The 24,712-nt window shown below is 40.3% G+C and overlaps 1 protein-coding gene across 1 annotated transcript in view; it reads left to right on the forward strand.

Annotated features, from left to right (window-relative positions):
* The window catches only part of lamc3 (laminin, gamma 3), a 98,862-nt gene that overhangs the window by 12,041 nt on the left and 62,109 nt on the right, over positions 1 to 24,712 (forward strand). Inside the window, exons 3-4 of the mRNA XM_069168758.1 lie at positions 12,108 to 12,238; positions 14,610 to 14,776. Of these exons, the coding sequence (XP_069024859.1) occupies positions 12,108 to 12,238; positions 14,610 to 14,776 (298 nt within the window). The remainder of the gene's footprint in view (positions 1 to 12,107; positions 12,239 to 14,609; positions 14,777 to 24,712) is intronic.

Below are 24,712 nucleotides of genomic sequence, written 5' to 3' on the forward strand. Positions count from 1 at the left end.
TGACCAGAGAGATTTTCAGTAACCCGATGATCGTGGATGTAAATAACATTTCAATCATTCTCATCACTCCCCACTCCCCCACCACCACCACCACCCTCTCGACTCATACCCTAACACACACATGCCGGACGCTGTTGCCTCACAAAACCTCCCCTCTCATCAACCACATCGCTTTGAGTGGGTGATGCCTCCGCAAACCCCCGCAGAGTAGATAGAGGCAGCTTTTCCTCAAGAGTGATCCCATTTTAAACTGGGAGACGATGGAGGGTAAGACAGCAGCGGTTGAAGCCGCATCAGCTCTCAAGCATACGCTAAGCTGCGCTGAGCAGCAGGATAAGGACATTTCCTCCTCATCTCTGTTGTGTGAGGGTCCCTTGCATCTCCGGCAAGTGTAAATAGAAAATGAAATGCACTATTGGATTAGCTTTGGTGTTGTTATGGATTTGGCACATTGTGTGGCGGGCTACTGTCAGCAAGACGACAAACAGCCGTGTGAAAGAGGAATCGGCACGCAGGACTGGATTTGGCTCAAGAGTTTCTCCTCCATCTGTCCTGCAAGGACGACAATGAAAGGAGGGTGAATGAAAAAATAAATATGTCTGTGGCTTAGCAATAGTCTCTTAACCCCTAGCCAAAAAAAGACCTCGCTGGATGTTTCCTCAAGCACAAGAATCTTCTCTCTCCACCCCGTTATTCCCTCCTTCATCTCTTCTTTTTTTTTTTTTCCCCTGCTCAGTGTGTATTACTTTGCTTCACCTCATGCGCTGGAGGCTCTGCAATTGGTTGGTTTTTTTTTTTGCATGTTTTAAAATGCTTACAAGAAAACATAGCTACAGCCTGGTTTTCTAGTTTAGAGATTATTAAATTGTCCTTTTCTGATTAATCCCTTCACACGAGCCATCTAACACCGTGCTATTTCAGCCTCTCTGCAACAGCAGGCTGGAGTTTAGGTTTGTAGGACAGAGGATGGAGCCTGCTCTTCTGAAGTTTTAGAGAGTGAGCATTATGTTTAAAGTTGGAAATGCAATGCTCCATGTTTTTTCTCACCGTGAAAGGATTATGTGGGATTAAGGAGTTAAAAGACTAAGGATTATATAATGTAGGAATGGGGAAACAGATAGTCAAAAAGTCATACGAAGAAGAGGCATTGTGGTCAGGGTAGTAGACCTTTGTATCAATTTCTACTGACCCACGCTGTTAAAAGTCATAAAGGAGAAAGATTACGTAATATATATTGTTATTGTAGCCAATTTTTTTTCATAGGAAACTATGCCCAAACTTTACCCTTGTATTGCATAACAAGCCCAAGATGAATTGAATTATTTTAACATATATTTTTGATTATCTACATGAAAAGTTTTATATCTGTGCTGCTTTCAAATCATTCAAAGAAAGTGAAGTTTAATTCCTGCGTGTTCACGACACATTGAACTCATCTTATTATATTTTGTACGCTGGAAGGTGTAAGGGAACGAATAAATTGTACAGACTATGATTAGAATCAATCACTAGGTTTCTTTGCGTGCATTTTAAGGTGTTATGACACCTTGGATGTAACGTGAATGAATTAGTTCGATTTTGGTGGTCAAAGGTCACGTCCTCCCATTTCTGTAAATGTGTTATCGCCTGGCGGTAATTTCTTTCAATTTTGACGTCAGTTTTAGGTGAAATGTCTCAATTATTTAATGAATTATCATAAAATTTGGGGCACATGCATTTCTCTTTCAAGATAAAATATATTGACTTTGGTGATTAAATTCATCTAGCACTATCATCACATGAAATCATTGTCCAAAAATGTGGCTTTTGATTTGAAAAAACGAACATTCCCCACTATCTTCACCCTTTGTGTTTAGTGCTAATTAGCTAAATATGCTATTAAGAACAAAAGTAAACATGGTGAACATCATACCTTCCTAAATTCAGTCTGTTGACTTGAGCATTTAGCTCAACATTGTGCCTACGCATATCCTCACAGACCTACTAACATTGCTTTAGACCCGGTAACTCTTTTTGCTGACGTGAACTTAAAAAGGAGGACGAAGTGAAACGTCCCACCAAAACTGAACTTTTGGCGGGAAAGTCTAACTTATTATTATACTTGCCGACCTACTTATTGACATGCTACAGTAGCATATTGTATTAAAGGAACTGTCAGAATGACGTTTGAGTTCAAATTTGAAAAACACAAAAATGCTATTTGTAAAAATATAAGAATTTCTATTACAGCTCACTAGGGAAAAAAAACAAGGCACCTTCACACCTACTGCTGATAGACTTCAGCAAATTCACATTAGAGTACAGAAAAGCACCACTAGTTTCTGAGTGGGGGAATGCTGTTCCAATCACTGATGTCTATTGAACTGGTTTTCGTTTTTACATTTTCTAGGACTCATCCAAAAACTCTTTAGTCTGTTCATCTGGGAAAGTTTGACTCCCAGGTGCATCCACAGCTCCAATTTGTCCCCGTGTCTACTTGTCCCGGTCAGCAGTGCCCCAGCTTTCACACTCTTGAATGAGGAACAGTCACAGCAGCTTTCAATTTTGGTGTCTGTTTCTCAGTCAACATCTACTGTATGTGATCATTCCTACAGTTCTGTTTGTTTGGAACCACCGTGACCAGCTGGATGCAAAATGATTGCATTAGTGAGAAAAAACGCTCAGCAGTGTTCAGTCTGTGAAAAAAAAATGACCAGTTTTGAATGTCAATCAGCACTGGCTTATTTTATTACATTTTTCTGTTGTAAAGGTGGAAATATTTGCATCTTCCATCTTGTAAAATGATTTATTAAAGACATCACATATTCCCTGAGAAATAAAACATAATTACTTAAATTACTACCAAAAACAGTTGAATAATTTATTAAATGAGTAAGCTCAGAATCAAATCAGATTTCATATATTTTAACTTTAAACTTGAAGATAAAATAGCTCTGTGGAAAATGATGTTGCCGTCGTGTTGTGAAATATAAACATAAAAAAATTGTCGTCACTTTAATGTGATGTAAAAATGAAAAAATTAACATTGATATTACTGAACATATTTATTTAGAATTGTTTCAACATACTTTAATATTAAATTATTGATTGCGGCAGTGGATATATTTCATAGGAAATCATAAAGTAGGTTATTATATAATGTTTTTCCTGTTCAGATTATCAATCATGTCTTTATTTACTTACTTTATTTACTGTCAAATGAGCCTTTGTTCTGCAGGCGTGCAACTTTCATCTCAACAACTTAAGCCTCTGATTTCTCCTGCTGATAGTAATTAATGTGCAAAAATACACCAGCTCAGTAGTTCTTTCTTTTCCTTGTCATCTAAATGGAAACTTTTTTCCCCTCACTTGTCACAGTTTGAAAGCATCTTAAATAGATTTCCATGACAACAAGGAATATTGACATTTGTCTTTGATCTACTGAACCTTAGAATGTTTTGATAAGGCCTTTAGTGGGTGGGTGATCAGCATGGGGGGCCTCAGTTACATTAAAACCATCTCCTTATGGTGTTGCTGGCTGTATTTCAATATGTTTTGGATGACATCGACCCACTGATTATGAAGCTGTGGGGGATCAATATAAGCTACGAATACAGATTGGGTGGCAAATCTCTCAAAAGACCTGCCAAACACCCACTCTCCTTCATTCCACCTCTCTCCCTCCTCTGCCTTCCTCTTGAACAACAAGCTAAGGAGGCCCATAATTGACTGTGATCTGGTCTCCTATTAGAATAAAAGGCAGATCAATCGCACCACTTCTTTCATTAAATCTTCCATTCCTCCCCAGTTTTAAGGGTGATGGGACAGATGGGTGTAGCGAGCAGAGGCGAAAACACATCAGCCATCCGCTTTGATGCAAAATCAAGGCTTGTGGAATGCAAAGGAGTATTCTTTTCCACACATCAAAAGGAAAAAAAGGTGGCGAGGCACAGCGTTCTTTAACTGTGACATACGAGTCCGCTCCCACTCCCAGGGCTTCAAATAGTGCAGTTTTGTCAAAGCTGCTGGTATCATAGAGACACGCACAAGGTGCCCTTTGGTGTCAATGCTTTGACTATTTGAAGAGGAGCGTCACGTGAGGGAGCAGAAAGAGTAACAGAAATCCATTCAAACAGGAGGTTGAATTGATCAAACACTCTGGAGACTGACGTTCGAATCTGTGCGAGAGCAATGGCGAATATGGATGTATTTTAATTGATGTAACATTATTTGGCTTACTTGATGTGTCTGAATTATGTAACATAAGTCAGTTAACCTACGTGATGTGATTTACTTACAAAAGTGACATACTTATCTTTAGGGGTGTAATGCTATTTGTTGTTGAACCGTAATGCGCACACGTGCACTGTTACGTCGTGGCTTGTTTTTTTTTAATGTTGTGTAACCACTGTGGAGACAAGTTTACACACAAAGTCAAAAGTGTAGCCTGGATATTTCAGCCATCTTAGTTGAATAAAATCATGCTATTTTTAATGGTTTTAAATTGTTTATCTTAAGTGTGACTGTTTGATTTCAGTCACAACACGTCCCTGCAAATATTTCAAAATAAAAGCCTTGTTTGGAAATAAAGGGTTTTTATCTACTTAAACGCTGGAGGGCTTTAAATTTGAAATGGATACAGGAAGTGTTGGGTTTTTAGTAGCGGCTAATGCAGTGACTTTAACAGGGCAAAGGGGAGCAAAACAAAACAAGGCTTCAAGTTGACATTGTAAATTGATTGATACACCTTAAATGTTCATGACAACTTTGACCATTTCATTTATCTTTTTTGGCTTTTGCATAACACAGACTTTTGAGATGATTGGATTTTCAAACACTTAAAAACTGCACATGAAGTTCAACCAGATCAAGAAAACTTCAAACACTTTATTTACTCGGAGAAAAAAAGTGGCGAAGCATTGTTCTAGTGCACTCTGGCTATCTCAACCAAACCATGAGCTTTTCCTAAACCCAACCATGTTTTTTTGGTGTGTAAATCTATGGCTCTTTGTGCATATAGCTGAGGCTTCAATGTTGTAAATCCTGAATTTATGTAAATCCAAAAATCAAGTGCACATCTGTTGTCATTTTTGAGTCTGGCAATGTTGCTAAATAACACATCGCCAGAGATGACATACTTTAACGAAGTCCTTCATCTCCAGATGCCTCTTCATTAACTCAAACTTTGTGTGAATTTGGTGAAATTGCCAAATGCAGGTGATATTGGCTGACTGGGAGGTTTCTGTCGAGCAATTATGGGATAGAGATAAAATAAGTGTCACATTTCCAGCAACTGTGTAAAGTTTTATGACCACATACAATGACCTCACAGTTTCACTGTTATTACCTGAGTTTTTCTCATATTGTGTAGAAGTAAAAAAAAAAAAAAAAGAAGTTGTGGAAGCTCGGTTTTTCTCTGTAATAAATAAATTATAAATAAATTCCTGGAACATACAAATGCTCAATAGCACTGGTGTAAGCGAAACCGAAGAGGGAAAAAAAAAAACTTTAATGCCATGAGTGTAATCAGTGATTAGCCTCTGTGAAACCATATCTATAAAACAAGCTGCAGACTCTGGTTCTTTGCTCCAACACAGTGTGTTTTCTATAACGGTAATGTTATCAGAGTAAATGCCCCAAGCAAATGCTGCCCAGTTGTTGTTGTTTTTCTTTCAGGAATTGTTTATAGCCTTATTGCATTTCCATAGACATGTGCAGTGATCCAGCTAATGCAGTAAAATCATACCGTGGAGGTCCAAAATAGGCCATTGCCCAACATACAGTATTTTGCCGGGCTTACCGACACTGTTTTTATGCCAGACCTTCAGAAAATTTCAAGCAGGGACAGCTTCCAAGAGAAGAGAACAATAATTGAATAGGCCTCTATTTGTAATTGTATATACAGGTCTTTGAATCAGGACTGTATAAAAGCACTTTTCATTATGTTTTCAAAGTGCTCCACTAATATAATAGTGAGAATTTTTGAAATTTGTGGGATTTGTCTCTTCTTACCAAGGAAATAAAGAATAGGTATTTGTCGCGAGGGTTAAAACTACACTCTTTACATAAAGAAAGTCCACAGAGCATAAAAATGATCCTTGCTCCTCTATGTGCCATGTCATTGTGCCATTTCCTCTGCATATGGCTCATACAGGGCTATGCATATTTCATGAGGGTTAAAACAGGAATTGCATCCTGCCTGTTTTATTAGCATTTTAATCCCTTTGCAGTTTCGCTGCTGGTGCCTCGGTCAGAGGAGTGCGTAGTTTCAATAGAGAGACTTCACATGCTTCATTTGCTGCTTTTAAAACAAATCTCTCCATTTTGAGAGGTCAAAGCAAGATCACATAGAGAAAAAAAAAAGGGTGATACTTAAATGCACAGGTGTTTTACTCTCTCACGTACATGTCATCAGAATAAATATCGTGTTGTTTGCGCTGCCAATGATCTAATGTGTTTTCATTACCAAATGAGGTTTCTTCACCTGAGATAAACAACACTCACCTCATAACATGGCATTTAGATGGTTTCTCTAAAGTAATGGCTTACTTCAAAGGCAGTCCTGTTGTCAAGTTTGTAAAGCTCTCTTTTTTCAATAATCACGTGAAAGATGAAAGCTGCTGTATGAATTCAAATTTAATTTGTTCAGTCATCCATTAAAACGGTTTGTCTGTCTCCCCTGCCACCAGTCCATCCGCTCGCTGTCTCTCTCCCTCACCGTCTCTCTGGCTCGCTCTCTCTCACTCGAGAAAGCCGTGTGGCAAATTGGAGCTCTGGCATTGAATGACAATGAGTAAAAGAAGGCAAAAAATACATATTGAGGGCACAGTGAATTTAAGCAATTAAATTAAAAAGTTATTAACTGCGGAATGAGGGACACTGCTCTCTTCCCTGTCGCTGCCTTCAGCCAGAGGCTTCAGAGTTCGAGGAAACACACGGAAACAGGGAGAGACGAGGGGAGAAGGGAGAGAGGAAGACATGCAGTGAGGGAAAAAAAAAGAGGGCGAGACAGACAAGGGAGAGGAGACGAGAGAGATTTTAGAGGTGAGGGTGAAGGTCATAAGCCCCTAAGCAGAGATGTGCTCTAAAGCGGTGTGTGGTATCCTGAAAAACGTTACTGTGTGTGGCCTGATGCACGCGTGTGCGTGTGCGTGTGCGTGTGCGTGTGCGTGTGCGTGTGCGTGTGCGGGGGGGGTTCCGTGCCGGCTCACTTGATCATTAGACAGTCATCGTCTTAAGCAAAGGCCTGGCTCATTGCCACTCCCAACGCCTATTCCTAAGTCAGCATCATTGTAGTATTGTGAGCCCAGATTCAAAGGGAGTCAAAGGAATCAAAGTTAATTAAGCTTTTGCTGTGGTTTGCACAAATAATAAGTAATGGGCTGACTACTAATTAACCCTTGGAAACTGCTTCCTTTCAGTGCCTTAAGTGATATTTGGAAGTATGTCTGCTTTTCCTTACACAATTAGCGCTGTTCTACCAAGCATAACTAATAACTCTTCCATATGATAATGGTCTCGTACTCTGTGATAAATGTAGGCGAGTATTTGCTTTAGGATTTTTAAATAATAATCATGCATTTAAAATCCTTCCATCATCATAGCTGTGTGTGATGAACTGGAGGTTGGAATCAAGAGCTATGAAATGTCAATGTCCACAGTGACCCTTCATTAGTAAAGGCATGAAATCCCATGCATTTTAGCCTTGATGATCATCAGTTTGTGGTAATGATTTATTTAATAATTTAAGAAAATGGCAGATCATGCTCATTAACCCTTTTCTTGTCATTCAAAAATAAAAAACTTAAGTCTCTAGATTAGATCACATTAAAACAGAAAAAAACTAGAAAACTGCCTAATGGTTGAGTACCTCTGTCAACCACAGTTTACATCCGTATCTCTCCAGACTCATTTATCTTGTGAAGACTTGGTAAGAATCCTTATATGTATTTACATGCTTGGCAAAAAAAGCTGACAGTAGGCAAAGCTTCAAATATAGATGTTGCTGCAAAGACGCTTGCAAAACATGGATGCGTCACACTTATCTTCAACTTCTAGATCTATGAAACCACCACAGTCTCACTATTTTTAGTGTCACCAATTCTGCATCCAATGAAATGTGAAGTGTGATCACAATCTCCCAACACGTTCCTGAGTTATTGGCCAGAAAAGGTTTTTATGTAAAACATTATGACGTCAGAATAACATTGATCTTTGCCCTTTGGCATATAAAATGTAATCACTCCCTCATTTGATCCCGTGAGGCCTTTGTGCGAAAGTTTTGCCATCATTACAACATGAATTCTTGAGTTAAAGCCACAAACATGTTTTGTGAGTTCACTGTGACCTTTAAACTTTGACCTTTGGCAACCAAAATCGAATAAGTTCCTCCTTACGACCAAGTGAACATAGGTGCCAAGTTTGAAGAGATTCCTTCAAGGCGTTCCTGAGTTACCGCGTTCACGAGCACGGCGCGGACAGATGGACAACCCAAAAACATAATACCTCCGGCTGCTGCTGTCACCGTTGAGAAGGCATACGAAAAGTCTGCTTCCCAACGCTTAGCGACAGACGCAAGGCGTGAAAGAAATATCGTCGTCGTACACACATTAGTAACAGATGCACAGATTCTCGTTCAAATTAGCGCAGCTGTCCCTGGTTGGAGACTCCATTCTTTAGTTTTAGTCAACTTAATCTTTAAGAATAAGTCCAGACAAACGAATCTAATATTCTCCTTTGGAAAACTTTAACACACTAAAAATTGGATATAAATTGGATGTACAACAGAGTTGACCTCACTGACATCTGGCCTTTGCTTTCCACTGCGTTGCTTCTTTGTCAGACTACCACTTGTTTCCATTTCTGCGACCTTTCTGTAATCCTGTGCATAGGGGGATTTTTGACATTATGGGGATATTATGAAGACATCACACTCATTTAATTATATTTCAGCAGGGTGGACTCTGCAATAACGCGATACTGGAAAGATTTAGCATGGAAGCGAAGGTAGAAAAAGATGAGCACTGAAAGAGAAGATGTATCTGAGGTCCTTTTGTAGGCATGGTCCACTGGATGGGACTCGTATCAGATCCTCTGTGCACCACAGCTCCTCTTATATCCAAGCCATGGATAAAAATCATGTCATATCAAGGTAGGATAACACAAAATGAAGAATGAGCATCTGTTTTCCCAGGGCATCAGGGCCATTCAGTGTCATCCAAACCCCATCAGCCGGTAGAGCCATGTCAAGCAGGGGCAAAGTCGATAAGCAAGTGCCGGAACAACAGCACGGCAGCCAACTTTTCTCAATTCTCCAACGCCGTTACGGCCGCCACCAAATAGCAGCTCTGTAGGCCTCAATATGCGTTCAAAGCGCGGTGCCGTCTGGAAATACTTAAGTGCACTGCAGCTAAAGGGGGAGTGCAGACATATGGTAGGCAGAAAGGAAAATAAAGAGGTACGGTAGCGAGGCAGCATTTCAGGTCGGACCATTAAAAGCACAGCCGTCAGATTATTGCTGAAATGAGCCACCAGGTGGGCTTGTTAAAATTTAAAAAAAATCATCTTCCCTTGTCATAAAGAACTGTTAATTAGAGATTTTTATTTTCTGCTTCAACAATTGCACATTGCTGACTCTACTCTCAAGTGCCTTCTCACAAGTGGCACTGAAGTCCAGTAGTCACGCTGACACCTTTCACACAAGGGTTAAACCAGTCAGGAACACGTGTAGCATATTAAAACCAGATGTTTCAAATTAGGGGCTACAAACTCTCGATGCCTCGGCAGTATGTGTCTGTGAAACTGCAGGCACCACCACACAGGCGGTCTAAAATCCCCTAAATCTTCTCCTTTGAAACAGGAGGACGGCGGTCACGCTGACAGCACAAAGAGAACCCGCGAGAAGCAGCTCTTCAAAAGATAATTTAGTCCTAAACTTTGGCTGCAGTGCCGCTCAGGCTATTTTAAGCTGAGCAAGATCTCAGGGAGGTACCAGTGAAGAGGGCCTCAGAGGGTTCAGCAGTGTCATCTTCATTTCATTTCTTGCTATCTACCAATTAAGCCATTCTCCTTTCTTGCTGAACAAAGTCATTCTTATCTGTAATAATAATAATTATTAGGAGGCAGAGGAGGGAAAAATGTGCCCAATGCTAATTCAGTACTGTGAATTTTGATAAATTCTGACATTAAAAGGATTATCCTGGATGTTTTCATGCTTTTCTATGTACTTATCCTGTAAACTGTAAAATGTGTTTAGACTTAGTCGGTCTGCAACACAACAACTAATGGAAATTGTTCCTTTGTGAGGCAGCTGGGAGCAGAAACGTTTGCTCTCTTTTCTGACACAAGATTTAACAAAAATGGGCCTTTTTGTAGAAGAAACAACTGCATTTATTTATGTTTGTCTTTCTGTATCTTTTTAACACATTTTTTTTTCTCTTTGCATGAAAAATGAACAAAGGAACAAAATACCTTTGCGAACAAGCAGCCATTGATGGAGCATGTGCTCTATTATTTTTCACACATTCCCATTTTTACAGCCGTAATCTTTACAAAAATATGAACAGGACTATAACTGTCTGTCTCAAGTTACGTCTCTGCAAATCCAGAAAGCCCAGATAGCCACATGAATTCGTTATATGCCAGAGACGTAGGAAATTAGTCGAAAACAAGAGTCTACAGCTACGCTAGCTACTCTCTGAGGCTGTTCTCAGTCTCGGCGGGGCTTTGAGGTAAATTGGTAATATCATCATGCTATCATCTTAGTTTAGCACGTTAGAATATAAACACAAGCTAATTAGCACTAAACATGACGTACAGCTGAGGCTAATCTGATTTAGCGGATGGAGAATTGATGTCTGCATTTTTTATGATTTTTTTTTTTTTTTTTTTTTTTACCAAAAATGAGAAAAGCAACCTCCAAGCTCTCAAACTACAAACTGAAAATGGAAAGTTTTGATGAAAATTTGAATAGTGCAATAAGGCAGGCCTGCCTGGTTCTTTTTGGTCTTTTCTTATTTAGGCATTTTAATACCAATGCTCTCTTACCCATGTCTCAAATATTCCATCAAAGAAAGTTCTCCCCCACTGCTATTTTGCAAGGGCACTGCAGGACCATCTGAAACAATTTTCCATAATTTGGAGCCATGTTGCTAGCATAAGCATGAATTATAGAGTATACACTCTAGAAGTGTATTTTACTCTTAGAGTGTACTCTAAAAGGGCAAAACAATTTCTTATTTGATAGGTACTATGTATCCAGTAATACAAAATGTCGTGCCTGAGAAAAACGTGAATGAATGAAATCATTACCCATGTTTTTAGTCTGAGGCCCGTCTGCTCTGGTCTCCTCGTCTCCCGTTGCCACACTTCAAAGGCATCTCTGGGGAGACGCTTCAAAACGTGGAGGCTTTTCCAGGACCGAGTCCCAAACCAGCCAAGAAACAGACAGAAAGTTTCTCGCCAGCTATTTGTTTTAAAGTTGGTTCTGTTCTCGGCTAAAAGATGTCATTTGTTCTCTCTTTACCTGGCCTCACTTTTATCTCTCAGCCTTTTATTGTACCTCCCGTTTGCTGTTCCACTGTTTGTGTTATCCCTCCACGCTTTCTTCTCCCTTACCCGCTTCATTCTGTCTTTACCTTTGCTGTAGACTCAAACAGAGGAGCTTAAATCATATCGGGGGTGGGAGCTTTGCCAAGTGCTATCCATTATACTGAAGTAGTGCCGCAGTTTTGTCTCTTTTCTTATTATTTTTTTCATATTTCAGCTTTTGTCTCCATTAATCCCCTTCTTTCTTCACCCCTCTCTCTCTCTCTCTGACATTAACTCAATTTCCTACACCGCACTCATTATCTCCCCATTACATCCTGCCTTTCCCCTGCCATTACACTATCACCCCATCTCTTGATCCAACTTCTTTCCAACTTCATCTTTTCTTTGCCCTGTCAACTTTTGCTGCCTTGACTTTTTTGCCACTCTCAACCTAAGTGCAGTTAGTGTTTTACTTCCTGTCTGCTTTCAGCCAACACACTGCCCCTTACGGTTCACTTTCGCTTTCAGTGCTGTCAAAGCTGTATTTTTTTTTATCTCTGTCTCTTCCTTCTTCTCTACCCTTTTTTTTTCTTTTCCAGGAATGGGTGACCGCCACAGACCTGCTCATCTCTTTAGATCGGCTCAACACCTTTGGAGACGAGTTTTTCAAGGACGCTAAAGTGTTGCGCTCGTACTTCTATGCCATCTCTGATTTCTCTGTGGGCGGCAGGTAAGCGACACCAGAAAATGTGATCTCCGCAAAAAAGTCATGCTGCGTTTTTTTCTGAAATGTTTAATACTCACACACCATATATTTTTTTTTCCAACTGCATGTGTGAATCTGTACTTTACGAATCTTTTACATTTGCAGTGAATAATTTACATATTCAGAAAAAACTGAAATAACCTTGTTGTGCCGATCAAGGAAAATATCTGGATAGCGTTGCCTTTTCTTCAAAACATATTCGGAAATGTAAATCGGTTGTACATGAACATCATTTTTAGGGCACGGGGTTGAATAACACAGATGGATTGTGTGTGTGTTGAAAACATGACAAGCAATCAACACCATATCCTGGGTTTCTCGCTGTCTGTCAAGTTGCCATCAGATGAGAGTAAACCAAGATAATCCTCCATCCTCCTTCCACTTCTTTTGCTTTATTGCTCACAGTAATGAGAGAGGACGTGGCACCAAGGACCGGACTGCACCTAGGTGCTGCTGATAGAAGTGGACAATTAAGTAGTTGAAACGAAGTATTCAGTAAGAACACAAACTTGATCTGACACCTGTCATAAACACTCAGGATCACTGCAGCGGCGTGACAAATTACCCACCGATGTCATAAAACCTGTGGGAGAGACCCGCATGGCAACATGTTAGCCTTATACGAGTGCTTTCCGTGCAAGTACACATGCTTTTACAGCACAGTACACATCTAGTCAGATGCTGTAAACCCCCCTCCCTCCCCCCCCAAAAAAAAATCCTAGTGATTTTCAATTCAATATCGATGAGATTATAACCAAAGGTGGACTGCTAGAAAACAGCAGTGGTGGCCTCGGGGTTAAAGAAACATTCTTATGACTCGCCGGTTCAAACTTCGGACCTTTTACGGGAAATTAAAAAAGTAGCATTTCCCCCTTCCTCGTTAGAGCAAGACCTTTAACCCCAACTGCTCCACTAGAGCGGCCCAATGGCCAGCAGGTCAGACTGCAGCTGTACAAAGTAGCTTCAGGGTGCAAATGTGTGTAACAGTGTGGGTGTGGTCAGAAAAGAGATGTTAAATGAAGCTTAAAAATGTGCTAGATTCATTAAGGAAACGGTCCCAAACCAGTATCACAGCAAATCGTGAAATAGACACACCCGTCCACGACAGCAAAACGTGAGGTAGCCATGTTTTGGCCTCTCTAGGCATGACAGTTTCACGGCGGTATTAGGAGCCAGGAGGGGCGGCCTGGTGGCATGAATCAGAGATTTGTTTCTCTCTTTCCAACCTCAACCATGTTTTTATCACAAACCCCAACCATGTGTTTTTCCTAAAAATGTTATTTTCCTCTAAATCACATGGCTCTATGCATGCATTAGGTTTCATTTTCATCCACTACAGGAAAACGTGAAACTGTCGAGCCTAGTGAGGCCAAAGCGTGTCTATTTCACGTTTTGCTGTAGTGGGCCGGCGTGGCTATTTCACGTTTTACCGTGACACCGGGTTGAACAGTCCACATATGTGGAAAAGGTCTAGTTGTTTTTTTATTGTTGTGTTACATGAGGGCTCAACTTATTGCACATGACTTTTTGAACTGCGCTGTATACAGTACGCTGCCTGTTCTCCTGAGGTCAACACCCTCATGATATATTCAGTTGGAATAGTCACACCTTCAGTCTAGGAAGGGTCTGATATGAGGATTGGAGGCACTTTGGAGTTACTAGGTTGATGTCGTCTCAGCGACAACAGAAATAAACCGGCTCTGAGCCTCAGGGAAGCATCGCATTTGGTTCCAGGACAGCTGGCTAAATTTGACAGAGCATGCCACTCAGCGACAAGTCCCTGTCCCCTACTGCAGCAACTTGACAAAACCAGCCACACTGTCAGGACACAGTGCTCACACAGAAAGGCGTTGGCTGTCACCATGCTTCAGAGGAAATGATAGGTTTTCCACAAGCAGAGGGTGAGGAAATTAGTAGATAATGACTACACTGTGAAAACTGATCTTTATCTCATAAATTTATATAAGTATTCCTATGCACATACAAATTCAGTTGCTAGAGATCCAGTACTGTACCAGCTTGTTGCTGCTACTCGGGGACAGTGTGAGTGTATTAGCAACGGCACATTAACACAGTTGAAAAGTGCAGTTGCTGAAGGGGAATAAAAACCCTGCCTCATCTCAGGCCATGTTTTTTGCCGGTGAAAGATAATAGGAAGTGACAACTCCATACGGTGGAAATACCTTCTCACTTTACCCCCACCCCACTTACTGTGTGTCTGCACTTGTGTCATGAGGAGAAGCAGAGAGAGAGTGAGACAGAGAGAGAGAGAGAAAAAAAAAAAAGAGGAAAGTATGTTCCTGCAGATTTTGTTAACTACCTATATTTCCCTCAGATGTAAGTGTAACGGCCATGCCAGCGAGTGTGTTGAGGGGGAACGCGGTGGCCTGGTCTGCGCTTGCCAACATCACACAGTGGGAGACGACTGCCAGAGATGTCACCCTTTTTACCAGGACAGACCCTGGGCCCGGGCCACGGGGGACTCCGCCAACGAGTGTCTGAGTGAGTAGCTTGGATCAGGGACACTGTCATGAACCCACTGGGTTCAGCCTTCTGGAAAATCCACGGGGCAGTGTCACATTCAAATGACGAGCTCAGGCTGTCAAAGGTCCCATAAAACACATCAGCGTACCACCTCACATGGATCCGCAGTAGACCGCATCTTGAAATTTTAATTTGCCCGTGTGCCGCTTTTCCATTTGTTGCATTAGCGAGTGAATACTGAATACTGATTTAAAAATGGCTGCATGTGAAGCCCTTGAATATGCAAGTATTGGTAATAACAGATCCCAGGAAGATTAGGGCGGATTTGAATTGGCTCGTATAGACATGTTTGCAGGCGGTCTCACATCGGGGGCTCTGTATATCCGAATTGGCTGAGTGTTATCAGGTTTGGCTCACCAGACCATACACTTTTTCTGAATGCTGTCGAGGATAAAATGTAATTGGCTGAGGGATAAAAACCATAAAGAAGAGTGGTTCACAAATAGTTTTTTTGTTTTGTTTTTTCGCTGAATTATATTAAGCAGCAAGCTTGTTTTAATTACTCTTACTCTTGGTTCCGAGCAGATGGCGTCTTAAATAGACTACTGCACAAAACTTAATCAATGCTGTATATTAATAAACACACTATATAAAAGCGGCACAGAATGTGGAAGCGTAAAGCTGTATGCTCAGTGTAATTGCACATCTCCGTCTGGCACAAAACTCATTTTGACTGAATTTGCCCCACCAACCTTTTTATATTTCCATGTCAGGCATCGGAGCAACCTGAATAATAGTCTGCCTGTGTTCGGGCAAAACATTTCCACAAAGAATTTATTCTTTCTGTCCGCTGATTAGAGTCGGTAAAGACAATAGATTCACCAAGTGAGAAGGTAAATGCATAAATAAAATAGTAAAGATATAAATTATAAACAGTGGAAAGCTGTTCTGATGTTTAAAACTAAATATGATAATAATCAGTTTTATTCCAATTCATGAACAGTTAAAAACAACAAGTCCTCCCATGCAAACAAGGTTGTTCTTTTTTTCCTTCCCTTAAAATTCAACCCACAACATAGCTTTCAAAAGCTATCCAGACTTGCGGTTGTAAACGGGAAACAAACACTGGTCTCCTGTAAGCCAAGTGTGCTGTTATATCAAACCATCCGCCCAATGCCTCTGTTCCTTTAATCGAAAAACTAACATTACATAGATGTCATCGGAACTGCATCCCTTCCCCAGGACAACAGGTTGTCATTATCTCTGTGATTGCTTTAGAGAATGCTCTATATTTCTATTACTATGAGGTAGCACCACTTTAAAACATAACTGTTGGTTGTAATAAGCTGTTTGCCACAAAAGAACAGGACAGTCGCAAAACTAACCAGTTGCCAGATAGATCTGGCCCTCAAACCGTTAAAATATGGACAATTTCTGACGCCTACTTTTCTATATGCTTCTTACAACACCATGCTATGAGTCAGGTTTCATCCCATTTGGCAAACATATGACTCATTTCATGACTGCATTCAGTGTAGAAATATTGGTCCAATCAGCTATGTCCACACATCCACAAGGATTGTTAAGGATAGGTTGAAGCCTATCCAGAGTACGCCCCTGGTCAACTGTCAATCACAGGCCTGACACGTACAGAGCCCGCCATTTCCATTCACACTTAAAGTCCCCAGAAAATCGAACTTGCATTTTCTTTGTACAGTGGGAGGAACCCCACCCAACCTCACACAGAGCTCTCCAGCGCCGGCCGGTTGATTCAAAACCCTGACCCCTCCTGCTGTGAGGCGCCACTGCCGCGCCACTGTGTTTTCAGTTGTGGCAAATAACATGCATTATTTAGTCGTACTGATCAATTTTATTCTGATTTTCTTAAAGGGCAGAGCACACAGTTGCTGTGCTAATGGTAGCACCAGAAACGTGTTTAATTCTCAGTCCTCCAAATGACCTATGTAAGATTCAAAGGTGTGAGATCAGCAGTTTGTAGGGTGGAAAAAAAGAATTTGCATCTCGTTTCTGTAGTAGCACAAGCTTTTGCTATTTAATTAAAGCTCCATTAAAATGCAGTGAAGAGGCATGGATTCAGCGATGTAAAAACAGCTTTAAAGGAAAAAAAAATTTGGAAATTACTGCCACATCATTTTCAAAATGGATGTGGTCAGCATTCAAAGATTAGAAAGACTGGCATCTTGACTTGCATTTACCTCATGCAAACTTGAGCTGAGACATGACTTGAAGATACCAAAAAAAAAAAAAAAAAAAAACATCTCAGAAAGACAGCTTTGAGGAGTGGTTTTGTGGAGTTTACAGACCTACTTCTTTCCGTACACTCTGTCCAACTACACCTCTACAATATATGCATGAGCACATTTTCAAGGCAGCATACTCCAATATGCCCCCTCCTTTTCTTCCCGTCTCCTGACACTGATGAAAAGCCTTCAGCTACAGCAGCTACGGCTCTTGGAGTTGTCGTAAACTAGAAGTTTCCCTGTTTTCAGTCTTTGTGTTAAGCGACGCTAACTGAAGGCTGGCAGTGGTTCCATTTAGCGCAGAGAAAAGAGAACGGTAGAAGTCGGTATTTTTCCCTAAATGCTGATCTTTTACCTGAGGCCAGTTTGCATATTTTGTGCATTTTGAATATTTTGTATTTAACTGTTACCTAATAAAATAAAGAGGAAAAACTAAAACAATTCAAACTGAAATCAATGTAAAGCAACCTTTTAGCGCAGTATAGCTGCAATGCAACGATAAGCACACAAACACATTATAGTTATGTTTATGATGCACTTATGCAAATGAGAAGCAATACTTGACTGACAAACACTTTGCAACGTTGACTCCAATTATTATGGAATAAAAAAGACATTTTCAGACGTGGTGGTGCATCAAAACACATGATGACATTATACAATCATGTAAAGTGTCTTTTTCAAACAACAGCTTAAATTTTTTTTATTTTTGATGCAATTTGTGACCTTTTGAAACTCAGAAAACCATGAAAGATAACAATCAGACAACAATTAAGATATAAACGGAATTTTGCAAAATAAACACAAAGTGACATCCAGTTAATCAGCTACTTATTTTCTGCTCGCATTGCTTTTGCCTCTTTAACTGTTCAAATGTGAATCCTCGTTACCGTTTTTCCTCATGGCTCCGCATGTAAATCACACAGTCTGGATTATAAAAAACAGACGTAGAGCTATCTCTGCATTTCAAGCAATCCACTTGCAGCTTTGTATCACATATGGACATCCTGGAAAATCCAATTGCGATACAATTCATGAAATGTTTTTTTCTTTTTCATCTCAGTCAGAGCATGTGTTTGGATATCTACACATGAACTGTGCATGATTTCTCAAAGGTTTTGTGTTCCAGCACCAAACCCTGTAGTGTTACAGGAAGTAAATGACGATCTACATCAACCAGAAATGCCTGAATTAACAGGAAACAAGTACTTTAATTCAAGCGTTGTAAAATAACCCAAGAGGTGACTCTTTATGGAACGTTTCTGTATAATGTTTTGGTCAATTAGGCAAATTAGCATCGTCCTCCCACATGCGATGACACAATGCCAGACCCGTTTCAGAGATACAGTGTGGTTTTATTATGTTTCTTTGCGAAATACTATCTGACCAAATAAAAAAAATATCTCTGATATCTTAATAGTACATATCCTGGCCATTAGACAAAAGCCACAGGTCAGTTACAGTTATTGTAATTTGAGATGTTTATTAGGCAGACTGAGCAGAGAACTTTGTATTAAGAACTTCTTTCAAAGAGCAAAAGGTGGAGAAAAAAAAAAAGCAGTGACAATCTTGTGGGATTACTACTGCTATTTTAGCTGATGTTATTGTGTGAGTATTAGTAGCAGGTGGTAAATGGAAGCTTTAGGGGGTCTTTTACGTGAACGTTCCAATATCATCCGAACGTGTCGAAGTGTGCTCATGAGTAATTTCACTCTCAGTCAGCTTGCTTATCAAGTTTTGATATTGGACTGCTGATTTTTTTTTTTATTTTAGATTTTTTTTTTTTTTAGTTTGGCTGTTTGCTTTGGTTTAAAATAGGTGTGGAGAAAAAAAAAAAAATCCAAAGGGGTTGTGTGAGAGTTTACAGTTTGTGTGTGACTATGTGTGTGTATCAGGGGTGCAATGGGATGTCATTCTCATCAACATTCTCCCCCTCTGAGACTGAAATCATTTATGAAGCAGGTTGCTGAGGGTCTTTGTGATTTTCACCGTTTGCTTGATGTTATAACTGGCTAAGCCTGAGACTGTCCCAGTAGGTGCACACTTTTTTTTTTATCACTGATTTGAGGTTGACAGTTGAGGTTGTAGCTTCGAGACTATGATCATTTTCTTGAATGTCAATAGTAAGGTTCATAATACTGTAGATGTGCAAGATAATATCATCTAAGCTCCCTAGCCGTGCTCTTACTGTGAAAAATAGTGGATGTAGAAGTGGATTTAAGTTTAAAACTGCTAATATTTTCCTTTGTTAACTCGTGTTTGGGTCATTTTGGTGAGTACGATATCAAACGTTTTATCTGACTCTTGTCAAAAAAGGGAAAAAGTATATTTCTTAGATATAGGAAGTCAGGTCACACTAAAGTAAATGTAATATAAAACACAATTGTGACTCTTTGCTGTGTTAAAAACACATACAAAATTCAAACGTGTATAAAATTATTTTGTGAGTATCACTGCAGCGTCTGCCATCGCACATTCTTTTGTGAAAAGTGTCATAGTCGAGAGTTTTGAGCACTCCTCTGTGGTAAAAGATGTTGATGGACTATTGTGTTCAAATGCTTTATCAAAACATCACCACATATCCCAGACGTGTGAACAGCCTGTGGGTCAGGTGGGGGGTCCCATCTATCTATGAGAGTACACTCAAGGTCCTGCAGATACACAATACGTGCAGCATGACTCCTCCTAGGCTGGTTTATCACTGCTGGTTTTCTACTCTCTCGGTGAGTCCGACATCTCATTCATCCAGCAAATTGAATGTAAAAATGAGAAATCATTGTGCCTGCGGGGATCCTGGTCCCTCTCTGCAATGTGTGCTGCAACAGTACTAACAAATTATTCTTATAAAGGGCAGAAGACAATAAGATTGTGGTTTGCATCAGATCTCATAAAGGTGAAGCGTCGTGGTAACCTCCTTTACCCTCCTATAACCATGCTCTGCTGCTGGAAAATAGCTGGTGGAGAATAGGGTTTTGTGATATGGCAAGGATATGATCACAATACTTTGATCGATATTGATAATTATCACAATATACATTTAAGTTTCTGTAGCGTGATGGGGTGTTAATAGAACAGATACATGTATTTAAGGAATGAATCAATTACTGATCTGTTTATTATCATTAATAATAGAGTTCTGTTTCATTATGGGTCATGTTATGGCTCAGTCTTAATGCAGATTTCACTAAATCTCATAATTTAGTCAGGAATATATTTTTGCTTTCACGAATGTTCTGCCTTTCATAGGCCCAAGTTATATGTTATCACCAACAATTGAATGTTGACTATTTGCTCCTTATATTCAAGCTATTTATTTTCTAAAATTTTACATAACCTAGGTTTCCTATTTGTATAAAGTTGTCCAGATCTGTTGTAAGAACTTTACTGCGTTAAGTGCATTGTCATAACCTGTGTTGTGATTCGGCGCTTTTCGAGTTGAATTGAATATTTTGTACTTTTGAAAACCTACACGTGTTCTTTTCATGTACTATGTGTCATTTGGATAAAGTTTGGGAAGAATTCATACCAGAGGCTCTTTTGTTGTAAAGAGCAAAGCCCATCTGTGATCAAACATCCCCCTATTGCCCAGATTGATGCTGTCACGGGTTATTTTCACTATCAAAAGGAGAGCACCACTAATGAGCCTGGAATCATCCTCAATATCACAGTATCATATCTTTTTATTTAGCTTTATTCAAACGATTTCTCATCGTCCTGCTCTGCCATACTGGCAGTAAGAGTTTATTCTGGGCTGTAAGGGGCTGTGTGCTGTTATGGCCACAAGCCATAAAAAAAAAACTGAACATGGCTTTTACTGCGTGTCCAGACCAATCTCTCTGAGATAAAGCCCCAAGGAGCAATATGAGGCTAACATCCATGCCCGTATAAGCGTGATATGCAAATTAAACAGTCCTTGGAAACCCTCAGCAGGTGTCAGAAGTGCTGCAGGACCAGCCTCTCAAAAGAAGTGTGTCACTGGCTGATAGTCTTACTGAAGGCACTGGACCATCCATTTTTCTTACGGGACCACACAAGAGAGTTTTCTGTAGCGAAGGACATCCACGTAAGGTTGCACACAGACGGGTGATTCAGATACGTTAGAATGGGGGCACAGCTCGGCCTTCGCTTTGTCTGTTATCACCTGCCACTTTTTTTGCGACGCATGCACACTGTGGGAACGTGTTTGGAGTGAATAGAGGACATATAAGGTGCAGGCCAATGTAAGGGGAGGCAGGGATTTAAATCCCCTCAAAAAAAAAAACCTTACTGGTTTGAGTTCCATGTAAATGAAGCAAACCAGTTCTGTTTTCTACTTGTAGTTATTTTGACTTTTTCTATATTTAATGGTAAACTTATCTATTTTTCAACCTGGGCCCTATAAGAACTGGTAAAGATGGTCCTGTTCATATGTGCAAAAAATTTTTTGCTTCGATTTCTGACTTTTTCTAAATGTACTGATTAAACAAGACCGGAAGACACAATTGGACAACTTTGTGTTTGTCTAAGATGGCAACATCGATTGGATGAGCCACAGGGATGCTCTGTGTTCATTCCAAAGGGTCTTTTTTTTTTTCAAACTGCTTTGCCGCTAAAAGATAGTCTAAATAAATTTGAAAAACACCCCTGATTGAAGGCATGGTTACAGCAGCTGTGTAGCCACGTGAAAGAAAATTATAGGCAATGGAATTAATGGACAATTTTACAGCCTATATTTTGAGTGACAATTTAGAAAACGGTAATTGCTTCACATAAAACGTAAAAACACAGTCCATCATTTCTTTTCTTTCTTTCTATTTCATAGTTTGTCAGTTTTATAGCTTAGTAAAAACGTTTCAGTGACACAAACATACACAGTGGGGAAAAAAATGGTAATCTGTACAAACATCTAAGCAGACAACATCATGCTGCAATTTCCATAACAAGAAAAGAAGCCAACTTATGGATCCTGGATGCACATGCGATATAGTTTCTTAAGTTCCACACAGGGGTTTAATGCTCAAACTCGAGCACTGACATTTAAACATGTCTTGATGGAGGAGAGGAGCTGGATGTAGAATTTTACATGCTCATAAAGGTATGGATCAGATGCACAGGCAGTTCACTTTCTCCTCCACTCCTTTCATAAAAGAGTCGGGATCGACGGAGCGCCTTGTTTGACATTTTTGAAATCGGATTCGCTTGTTTCACACAGAAAGTGTTTAAAATTCTCTGCCTGTAGCTTCACAACGTCACAACCAATCACAGCAGAGAATCATCAACCATCCACAACAGAGCATGCCTCGGGCCGATCCAATCTAGCACCAACCAAAGTGCAATTGGACTTTAATTCAAACCCCCCCTTAAGCAACGCTACACTTGTTGTAAAGCAAACGAGCATGTCTTTCTAATTGAGTAAATTCTCTTAACTGAATAAAATCAGCGGTGTAATATTCTAAAACATTTCTATAGTAATCCTGATGGTTTGGATGGCTAAAGGTCATCCAAGCTTGTTTGAGGCGCAGTGTTTGAGTAGGTGGTTTCATCAGTCACAGGAAAGCCCCCACAGTGGCAGTGATGCACAGGCTGTGAGGTCCCCAGGACAGGATTGAGGAAAGCAGCGTGTTGAGGAGGCGGCTGTGTGTGGGCAGACCCATAAATGTGGTCAAGATGGCCAAACACGAGCTGTGGAAAAGCTGCGTGGGGGTCTTTGTGTTAAACCGGTTGAAAAACAGCTTTAAGTGATTTGTTCTGTCTCACTTCCTTCCACCACTGCTTGTAGAAATCGTCATCCCACATACGTATCCCACCTTGCTTATGATAATGTGTTTAATGGTTCGATGCCTTTTCATTTGAGAGAGCAGGTCGACAGCCAATATTGCACCATCAAAGGCAGTTATTGTACAAAAACATATACACATAGAATATAAAACACAGTTGGTATTGATTAAAATAAAAAAATAAAAAATTCAGTGCAGATAATGGAACCAAATGTAAAAACATTAATTTTTTTTTTTAAACAGCAAACAAGTAGCTAAACATTACCAATAATTCAGATCTTGCTGAGAGGGATGAGAAGCAGCATGTTCAGAATGCCCTAAAGCTTGATTCAGCCATATTTACACAAACTCATTTTCCTCAATTTGTCTCCCACATAAAGCAGCTTTTGATGTAACCTATTTGTCGATCTGAAGTTATTATTTGCGAGTGAAACATGTTTTTTGGAGATCACCGCCTTCGACTATGGTGAGTGCGGCCCGGGTAACAGCCGACGTCGCAAATTACTCCACGTTTGGTAAAGTGTGTGAGTCGGGATGGATTCCGTACCGCAAACGGAAACGCGTCCGTGGCTCGGCCTGTTGTTGACAGTGCTGCCACCTGGCTATCAACCTGACCGGCAGTGGCAGCACCACAGGCCGCTACAATAAAGACAGAGTGGATGGGAGGTGACACGTGGAGCCGGGATGGTCGTATGTATTTGTGCTCCGGCTGCCCACTGGGTGCCAATCAGAACTGACTCATGCTGCAGCAAGCTTTCTGTTTTGGAGGGGGCAAGGTGTTCCGCTGGGCGGTGAGATTGCAGATGTGATAAGAAAGGACTCAGCATTCAAAAGTCTCCCCCCTGCAATGCAAATGCAACTAGTTGCTACTGTATTTTTTTTAATTTAAAAAAAAAAAAAAAAAATTTATTCCTTCAATCAGAACTACAATTTAAAGAAGGACGCTTAAAACTGCAATAGGCTAATTCATAAATTTCTATCAATATTTAACGCAATTATTAAAATCTCGATTTAAAAAGCTTGTTGGCAACTCTCCCGTAATTCTTTTAGTTCGGGAACCACAACTTTTACATTTTTTAGTTAACGCTCCCCGTTCTCATTAATTTCATTTTCAGACGCAGCGGACCGCTGCCGTCAAATTACTCCGCAGAAAAAGTCATTACATCCCTTAACCAACGATTCGACAGCAAAAAGGGATTTGTTATATTGTCACACGTGGTGGAACGTCACCAAGCGTCAAAGGCTTCCCACCTACGCGTCTCACCTGGTGGATTTAACACTTGCAGGAACAGGAAATGCGATATTGTGGTTTAATTAGCAGCTTCCCAACAGTGTGGAATTCATGTTGCCTCAACACAACAACACCTTAGGCCCAATGACTGCAGACAGCAATTAAGAAGCCCCCGTTTTTAACAGAGACGATGCAGGGTCGCTCACGAGCCCACTCAAAACCAACATCCATGTACTTTTATCAGACGTAACATTTAATGAGACTGAAACTTTGTAGTTCCCCATAGTTCTAGTTAGTGGGAGGTACTTCTCCTCCTTTGGTAAATAAATTGTAAATAAGTTGTCGCATTAATGACAAATTATCGCGAAACCGCGGCAACAAACAGCTGACAAGAAAAGCCGGCGACAAGGTAACTGGGGAAACTACGCAGCATTTAGCAGCTAAAGATTCAGATATTTCCCAATAAGGAATAGGAGGAGACCCAAAACAGAGGAAAAAGGAGAGTGAATATTGGACGTGTTGTTCAGGGGGAAGAAACCGATGATAGAAATAACTGTTCTCGAGTAGCCCAAAAAATATATGCGTTCAGGTTTAAGCAGTTAACGGTGATAAGGTTGTTACTGGTCAAACTTTAAAAGGCGAAATATGAGACTATAAACCTTTATTTATTCAATACAATTCCACCTTTGTAGCACAAATTACAGCC

The sequence above is a fragment of the Embiotoca jacksoni genome, unplaced genomic scaffold (genome assembly GCF_022577435.1).
Source record: "Embiotoca jacksoni isolate LCO1_2020_lvr unplaced genomic scaffold, fEmbJac1.0.p SCAF_10, whole genome shotgun sequence".
NCBI classification, from domain to species: Eukaryota; Metazoa; Chordata; class Actinopteri; family Embiotocidae; genus Embiotoca; species Embiotoca jacksoni.